General features: G+C 32.8%; 1 protein-coding gene across 12 annotated transcripts in view; it reads right to left on the minus strand.

Moving 5' to 3' along the window:
* The window catches only part of smoc1 (SPARC related modular calcium binding 1), a 113,123-nt gene extending 104,156 nt beyond the window's left edge, over window positions 1–8,967 (minus strand). For all 12 annotated transcript variants that reach the window (XM_056477607.1, XM_056477606.1, XM_056477609.1 and 9 more), the window contains exon 1: window positions 8,636–8,967. In XM_056477607.1, the coding sequence (XP_056333582.1) occupies window positions 8,636–8,728 (93 nt within the window). In that variant the 5' untranslated portion in view covers window positions 8,729–8,967. The remainder of the gene's footprint in view (window positions 1–8,635) is intronic.
* Between the last annotated feature and the right edge of the window lie 1,199 nt (window positions 8,968–10,166).

The following is a 10,166-nucleotide window of genomic DNA, read 5'->3' on the forward strand; positions in this document are numbered from 1 at the left end:
ACGGCCAATTTAGCTTATTCAATTCACCTATAGCACATGTCTTTGGACTGTGGGGGAAACCAGAGCACCCAGAGGAAACCCACGCCAACACAGGAAGAACATGCAAACATGCAAGTCCACACAGATAATGCCAACTAACCCAGCCTGGGGCTTGAACCTGCAACCTAAAATAAAAATAAGCCAAATTAAGGCATAGTTGCGTGTTTGTGTAGAAAATGGATACAAAAGTATAAAATTTCCATACAAACATGGCATAAATGCAAAGTTGTGACTAAAAACTTATATATAGCTTATCATATACAAATATGTATTTCCCCATGTAGTTGGTCTGTAAATGTTTGGGGTCAGGAAGACCCCAAGGAACCTGACAGTGATTTTTTTTCCTGGCCTAGAGAGGATTAAATAATGAAATATGAGTTTTTAGGCATATTTCAGAATCTGAATATCAAAATTTCACAGTAAAATCAATTTGACCCAAGTATATTAGTCAAGAGGATCATGCAGAACCTTTGTATGCACAAACATAGCAAGATATATCGAAGTAGTAACGTTGTTGTCCCAACCCCATTTGATTTTCCAGTGGCGGGATTTGGCTCGCTTTGTGACATGATTAGATCCTGGAAAAAAAGCTAGCATTTCAAGCAAGCCCTTTACTGTAGTTATTATTGCAGTAATTATTTTATAATTGACAAAAGATCTACCTTTTAAGTGGATAAAACATAAACACAACACACTGACTAAAATAAAAAAGTGAAACACTATAATAATTGCACTTTAAGTAAGGGTATTTGGCCTTAAATTGCTTTATAACATAGAAAAAAAAACGATAATAATATAATTAACCAATTATTGCACTTAATCTCATGAATCACCACTTTTAAGACCACTTTTTTAATCAATGTGATTTAGTTAAATATTAAACTACACAGAAAATTGAGATATTGAAACGTAAATGTTTTAATTACTTTTTCCAAGTTCTTTCAATTCTGATGTCAAACGTTTGTCAGACTGTTAACAGGTTAAACAACTCCAGTATCCAGTGACCTTTGCACAGGAGCAGTGTAATAGTGGAGTGTGTCATTTGTTTGTTGATGTTAAAATAGCTTCTCCCACACCAGCTTTTAAATGCACTGTCAACTTTAAGAAAGCATTTACTCAACACAGTTACAACTAAACACCAACAACAGTTTACTGCGTGCATTTTGGCCATTCATTTTAACAGCAACGGCAAGTTCAGGCCTGTAAATGCCACATTTTGAATGTCATTATCTGTGTGAAACAATGACATTGTGTATCACGTGTCCAGTCTATGAGCATGTCTGAGTAGCCAATTTGAAATTCAAAACAACAGTTTCCATCCAATGATGCAAATTAAGCTTATGCACCAAACTGGAATATCGCATAAAACATTTACAAAATAAAGCACAGCTGCAATCCAATGAGTCAAAGAGAACAATAGTGTCACTTCCTGATAAACTGGCACAAAATATCAGAAAGAGAAAACTAGAATCAGCTGCAGCAGGAGAAACTTCTGTGGGTCTTTTTTCTCAACTTTTCGTGAGATGTAGAACTCTTTGGAAGAATACCCGCTTAACAAAGTCCTGGGGGTAATGATTAGGCATGAGCCAGTGTAAGATTCTGACGGTATGATAACCTTGGATAAAAATATCACGGTTGGATGGTATTGTGATCACTGCTTTAAAATATATTCTTTTTAAATGTCTGGGTGAAAACACTGTTTCTGCAGGTTTCATCACGTCAAATTTAAGACTTTTTAAGACCGATATCAATGAAATTTCAGACTATAAGTTTCTGTAATAACCAGTGGATTTTCTTAACTTGCCCAATTAAAATGAAAATTCAGTCATTTCTTAGCCACATATTTGAAATAATGTGTCAAAACAAGCAAACTCTTGTATATGAATACATACATATATATATATATATATATATATATATATATATATATATATATATATATATATATATATATATATATATATATATATATATATATATATATATGTATGTGTGTGTATATATATATATATATATATGTATGTGTGTGTGTATATATATATATATATATATATATATATATGTATATGTATGTGTGTGTGTATATATATATATATATATATATATATATATATATATATATATATATATATATATATATATATATATATATATATATATATATATATATATATATATATATATATATATATATATATGTGTGTGTGTGTATATATATGTGTGTGTGTGTATATGTATGTATGTGTGTATGTAAGAGTGTAAATTATGTAGCCAGAGCTACTTATGACTGCATTTTGTCTTCAAAACGAATGCTACGAAGAGCTATGACACCGCTGACAGCTTTTGTTTATTTTCATGCTACCAGCAGGCCGCTTACTTCCATGTGGACAGCTTAACCGCTGTTATCAGTTTGCCAAGTAGCTCGCCATGTACATCGGCAGACTTGAGACGCAGAGAGGAGTTGACTGTGATGACGGGGTTTGAGTCTGGTAAGGAATGGTTCCAGAAAGCAGGTACACCAAAAAGGCAAAAAATAAAATAAACAAGTAAATAACATGGTAGGAACAAGGTAAGATCTGAAAACATGGTGGTGTGGCGATCGTGAAGTGAAGAGCGGGGGCGGTGCTGTGGATGTCTGGGTGTTGGCAAGAACTGAAGGGGCACTTTCATTCATTTGAGGGGTATTTTTTTCTACATGAGAAAAAAGGGCATGTACTCTGCGCTAGGGCTGAGCGATATGGGCAAAAAATCATATCTTGGTATTTTTAGAAAGAATGACGGTATACGGTATTCGGTATTTTCCCATAAGTGGTTACTTGAGAGTTAAAGCCTTTATTAAAGCTTTATTGTACAATTTTTTGAGCAAAATAAAATTCAAACACAGGGGTTTCCCTTCCTGTTTACAAATAAACAGCTGCACAAAAAAATAACAGCTACACAAAATCTTTGATGAATAAAATACAGTACAGGTTTTTCTCCTGCTGAAAACTATACTTTGCACAACATTTCAAATTATAAATAAAATCTTTGATAAATAATTACATTACTGGGTTTTTCTTGCTTAACACTATACACAGCACTACTGTGCTGTTGTGCAAATAGCAAAGTAAACAGAACCATAGAAAACAGCTATATTGTCTATATTGGCAAAAACACACTTAAATAGTAACACAACAAAAAGTATTGTAGAATAGAAAAGAACCACATTGAATGTAAATGTAAAACACACAGTATTTAATGTCACAATTACAGTGTTGTTATAAGTGATCCTGTATACCGCAGTTGTGTGATTTATAAACAACAATTAAATCAGCTGTATATGTTTTTTAGTTACACATTTACATGTATGTATTGTGCACAATTATTAAACAGCGCACATATCGAAGATATCTAAAGAGAAGTCTTTCACTCCATGTAAAAAATCCTACACTTTTTCTTTTGTTTTGACTAAACTTGTTTTACTTAATATTAAATAAGGGGAAGAAAACGAATAGACTATAGGTATGAGAACGAAAAAGTTTCAGAGTACTGTGATGAAACGCTGGTTAAGCATATACATGTAAAAAGTCATTATAACAGACCAGAACGCAGAGCTAAATGTGTTATAACGTAAATGTAAAGAAGAGACCGTCGTGTGATAAATACTGAACTTATAATCAGTGAATTTGAGGTGGTTTCACTTTCAAAATGAGGCATAAATTTGTCCCATTTGGCGTTTTTAATTCTTTTGAACACATTCAGGTGCTGCTTGTCAATTTGACAAGGCTTCTGTGTTCGTTCTTGTTGTCAAATGCGGAAGAAATGATCAATAAAAGGTTTCTGATAAATCGCTGTGGCAGCTGCAGGCGCTGTGTGACGTGCGTGCACACGAGGGGGGAGTCAGATTTGGCCGGGGAGTCAGATTTCGATACAACACCAGCACTGCATGTTCCTCGAGTGTAGTGATGGGTCGTTCTTGAACGATTCGTTCATTTTGAACAAATCTTTTGTGAGGCTCATGGAGTGAATCATTCATTTTTGCAAGTGGAGCTCGCGTGCTACCTTGAAGTGGTACGTCAGTCCAGTGTTTCGAAACACTTGTGCTTCGAGGTCTCGACACTGTGTCGAAACGTCAGTTTGACGTCAGCCATCCCTAATTAAAATCTGTTTTATTTGTACTGTGCAAAGTATATTTGAAATTTTCTGTTAAAAATACGTGAAGGTCATGTGACCAAACAGCCAGTGACAGGCTGCAAAATGGCCGCCAATTATTGGCCTGATAAGCATGACAAAATATTCTCATTTGAACGTTTCAAAAGCACAAAAGAAAAAACTATTATTGTGAAAATGTACCTTAAAAAAGATGATTCACTGTGACATAGCAATATTGGCCAGCCAATAATATGAGCTTGAAGTTGGGCAGCTTGTTTGTTCAGCCAATGACAGATAAGGGGAGCGTTTGGGGAACTTGCTTATAATGATCATATTTACAACTACATTTAGCTCTCAAAATTGAAATCATAGATATTAAATCAATAGACAAAATAAAGCCTACTGACAGTAGTCACATTGCTCGGAAGCATTGCTACATGTTGACAGAATGAAATCCTCAGTAAATATTATCTTCTTAGTCTGCGGCATGTCTGAATTGGCCCGGTTGAAGAGCTCGGAATGACTGGAAAAGTGCGGTAAATCCATGTTAAATGTGGAAAAGGAAACCTAAAATCCCTCTACTGTCAAGAGATGCTTCCTTTCTTTCTTTTTTTTACTATATAAACCCAATCACCCGATTGGCTTTCAGGAAAGAGCTAGATCTTGTTATTGGCTCAAATACATCTTCGAGCCCAGCACGGCAGCCATAATTCCTCATGAAACGTCGGGTTCTTGGAGCTGACAGCGCTCTCAGATAAGCTTTTACAAATGAGGCTCAGAAGGGAGTATAACTTTTGAAGCATTTAACTTCAGATTTTTTTAATAGCTTTTTTTAACACGACCTTTCTGGCCTCCTGTTATGATTAGATGAAGTTGATGAAGGATGTTTTAGCATGGTGGAGATTACTACAATCTTTTCTGCACACGCACACCACGCTGCGATTACAGTATATTTTAGTCTATGCAGTCCTTGCCAAAACTAAAAATAAAAAATGAAACTGAATAAATCACAAGAGACATATGTGGATGTTTAAGACAAAAAAAAAAAGCTGAATTGTATGCACAAGTGTGAAGAAAGTGTATAATCATTACATAAAGAAAGACGAATGCTTCCCAGTTTTGCTTTAAAGCCAGCACAAACATTTGATCAATAAATCATTTCCATAATCATGCAGAAACACAGCATATAAATGGTTTACATCCACTATGATGCATTAATCACAATGCATAATACTTTCTCATTCATGATTTAAAAATAGATATTCACATTGCTGTAAATGTGCGTGACACGAGTTGATTAGTTAAATTTCCAAGGAATTTATTTTAATAGGCTTCTAAAACCTAGTTATATATCTCAAAGAGGTCCAACGTGTTCCTTGCAGATTATCTGGTTGCGAAAGTATGTCTTTTCCATTCTCAGCAACAGAGTTTTGCTCTAATATGTATGTGTGCGCATGCGAGTGTGTCTGATATTATACTGACCTCCCCCCCCCGGACCACAAGTATGACAATATCCCAGCAGCATCCACAAATTTCTCTCTTCTCCTCTCTTTCTGATTTGTACTCACTTTCATTCTCAATGGTCAATCTCAATGGTCTCTGAATGGACATTTACCACAAGAGCTCTGCGGCAATCTTGACAAAGCATTCTTCTCTCTGAATCGCTCGAATACTTGAGGACATAAAAGAATGCTGCGGCAATTCAGGGTTTTTTTTTTTAATGCTTTGACTTGTTAGTGTTATTAATCACTCATGTAAGTTCCTCTGAGTGTCATTTCTTTAAAATGTACCACTTCTTAAATAAGAAAGTGTGTCTTCTCACCGTGTGCGCAGATGCATGTGCATTTTATGTGAGGATAATTTTTTATCACTATTCAATATTGTCTGCAAGCTGATTCAGCCGCAGAGAGAAATAGTCCACAGAGTTGTCTTTGTTGAAATCGTATGAAATGCTGCATTGGAAAGGCAATGGTCCTCTTTTCTATGGGCACAGAGGGGTGCACAGGAAGCAAAAGACCTTTATGACAAAAGGTCAATGGGTGTACTCAAGTCTCACCGACAATGTGCCTCAGCAAGCAAAACCCAACTATTCAGCTGAATCACTAAAAGATGCTCTGATGTCGGGTTATTATCCATTCTGAGAACTTCTAATATCTATTATCCTAATAAGACAGAAAGTGCCTTGTATTGAGATTCAGGATGCCAAAAAAGGGATACAATAGGGAAGCAGTTCCCTTCAAAAACTACTTAATACAGTATCTACCACTATAAAATGTGTATTTCAGTACCTTAAAATTGTACTATTATGAAACTTTATGGGTGAATGAGGTACCAAGATGTCACCCAAAACATCTGTTACTGTATGTAGGTGATGGACAGGTGTCTTTTCTCTTTCATTACAAGAGTTCAGAACATTTTTAACTGAAAGTGTTACCCTTAATGATTCATACAATTCTACTGGCAATTCATAGTAAACATATACAAGCAAAATACAATTAAAGGTTACTCCTGATAATTAGGCATAGGACAATAAGGGTTTTCAAGATATACCGCGGTTTGGAAAAGTCAAGGTTTTAAAACCGTCAAAATTTTCTGTAATACCGTTCCTAAGGTGTGTGTAAGATTATTTATTTACATTTTTAAAAAGTTTTTTAGGACAACAGTATCTCCAGCAGAAAAAATATATCCAATGATCCCATTTTAAATTGTACAGAAATCTGTGTTTTTGAAACAAATGAAGACAGCAGAAGTCAATGATTCATTTGACTTATTTAGCCTGACATGTTTACTGTTCCAAAATATCATAAATCTTAAAAAAAAAATTAAGTTTTTGTTAAAAAATAATATATTTTAGTACAGTAATCACAATACCGTGATATTTTTATCCAAGGTTGTCATACTGTCAAAATATTATACCGGCCATGGCTACTGATAATACACCAAGTTCTTATAAAGCAAAACTATCAGTCTGAACATTATTTACAACATCAATACGGTTTATTACTATTAAATTATCCATAATAACGTGGAGGACAAGTTTCCTGTCACTTATTGACGTATTCAAAGGTGTGAACAAGTTTGTCAAATATTTTGTAAATAATGACCAGTTTTTGTGCACAAAATGATCATTTCAGTTTAGACGACATCAGTGTATTGCAGGAATTAATTGTATTGTATTTATTTATTTTTTTGTTGGTTTTCTTTTTGACTCTCAAACTGTTGGCAACCTATGACTTGCATTTTGTGAATCATCTCAGTTTCAGATAAACATATTCATACATCTTAAATAAACAGCCAATTAAATTTTTAGGAAGAACTATGTATTAAGTGGCTGAAACTTTTACCATTTTTGAAGCCTGAATGCAATAGAGTTTATATACAGAATGCTAATTTATAGGCAGAAAAGTGTGCTGCAACTTACTCTATTGTATTCTTATGTATTCTATTATGTCTACTAACTCCTTCGAGATATATATATATATATATATATATATATATATATATATATATATATATATATATATATATATATATATATGTATATATATATATATATATATGAGCAATTCCAGCGTTATGGATGTGACATTTGCAGCAAAATCTCAAAACATAAATTCACAGGGAAAGTATATGTCAACATTATATTGAAACATCTGTTTATATTTTCCAAGGGATCAGATAAATATCAATCTGTAAACATATTTTATAGTTTAAATAAGGGAAATAAACATGAGTTATGGATGTGACAAAAAAAGTCTGCAAGTTTACAGTAGACAACATACTTTGTAGAAATTCTGTGAATTAAACTGCACAACCCAAAAAGATAAGAGTTCTCTCTATAGAACAAAATTACTGATTTTAATGAGTTTGACATTTTTATTACAAATAATTACTTTTTTTTGCATTTATGAGGAAAAAGCTTCGTTATGGATGTGACAGATATGAAATTGGCACTTTTGTGATTTTGGTAAATATAATATAATAGTTTGAAAACATTAACAGATACATTTTTGAGTATTTTTAAAGTACTGTAAAATACTTGCTAACACCAAAAATGCAGAAACGGTTTCGATATTTTGGTGAAAACTTTTTTTTTTTTCATGGCAAGGTCGACATTTGCTCATATATATATATATATATATATATATATATATATATATATATATATATATATATATATATATATATATATATATATATATATATATATATATGATACTAGTAAGTAAGATAAAACTGACAAGACAAAATTATAGTCATTGTTGGAAGTGAAATTGAGACTTTTCATACTTGGAAACAATATATCAGAACTTGCATCATAATTCTAGCCAAAAACAATGCCATGTTGCACTTTACGGGTCCAACTGACACCATTAAATGTCACACGAGTTTACCAGAATGACAAATGCGTAAATGTGCGCAGCTGAACACATGCGGAGGAAAGCGGTGTCCCGCACGGACTTACCCGAGGACCAGTGGACTTCTGCGTTGAGGCTGCTGGCAGGCGCATCACCATCAAATACATAAATACACAAAGAGCCAGATTGTGACAGTACATTCTGTCTGACGATGAAGTGTTAACACGACTGACAGTCTACGGACAAGATTTAACTTAAGAATTGGCAAAGGTCCCAAAGTTGCATGAAATTCCAAAAGTTTGTTCCCAAATAAATTCGTCCTCAACGGGTTTCTCCTTTACATGTGTGCGTTTTCATAGTGCCAGAGAGAACGCGGACAAAGAGGATGATAGCCGCAGTGATACACTCTTTCCACTGTGCGGGATGTACTGTCCTTTTCAGAGCTACAGGTTGAATAGTTTGTCTTTCACTTTGGGACGCGTTTTAAACCTCAGGAGGTGGGATTGCGTGGCTTGAACGACAGGATGGTTGACCAATGACAGCGCAGTTAGAAGGGGCGGGGGCGTGCGACAGTCCGCGGATTAATCATCAGGCACTTGGTTACCGCAGTAATGACGCATTCTGTCTACGACTTTCTTCAACACGACGTTCCTGCGATAATTTATTTGTGGATTTCTGCTCTTTTATTTGAATCAACCTTATGCCCAGTTTTCAGCTCTGTTTTAAAAATGTTTTATTTGGTTTTCTTACATTGAACAGATTATTACACAAAGAGTACTTTTTGATCAATTTATTACTTCTGTTGGCAAAATTCAGTATACACAAAAGCCAGTACAGTGATTGTAAGCCATTATTTATTATTTTGAAGTCAGAGTTTAAGTTTATATAAAAACTATCTATGATCTGAGAAATAAGAAAACTGTTAAGTGTATTAATGTTTGCAAACATTTACATGTTTTATTTATTTATTTATTTATTTATTTATTTATTTATTTATTTATTTATTTATTTATTTATTTATTAATTTTTGTCTTTTTCTTCTTCCTTGATTGTTGTCATTCCCTGGCTTTTACTAATTGTTGTTAATTTTGAATTGTTCAATGAAAAAAAAAACACGTTCCTTCGAGACATTTTACATTACGTTTTTAACGAGTGTTTAATTAGCTTAATATATTTTACATTTTAATATTGTGATTATTATTAATAGTATTTTTAGAGTGATTTGTAATAGGGATAAATAATGTTTAAATATCATTGAACAAATTCAAACATAAATAAATAAATGAATGAATAAACTAACAAAAATATATCATGCTTATAAAAGGGTTTTAAATCCGTTTAGTATTTTACATTTAAATTTACTTTCAAGTAAATTTATTCTGTTAGTTAGAAAAACTGATATATTGATAAAATATAATAATAATAATAATAATAATAATAATAATAATAATAATAATAATTGTAAAATAGTTGTAAAACACATTATTTTATTATATATATATATATATATATACATATATATATATATATATATATATATTATATATTATATTATTTAAATTTGTATAATATATCAATAACAACAACAACAACAACAATAATAATAATAATTGTAAAACACATTAAATTATTTTAATT

This window comes from Danio aesculapii, chromosome 17 (assembly GCF_903798145.1).
Source record: "Danio aesculapii chromosome 17, fDanAes4.1, whole genome shotgun sequence".
NCBI lineage: Eukaryota > Metazoa > Chordata > Actinopteri > Cypriniformes > Danionidae > Danio > Danio aesculapii.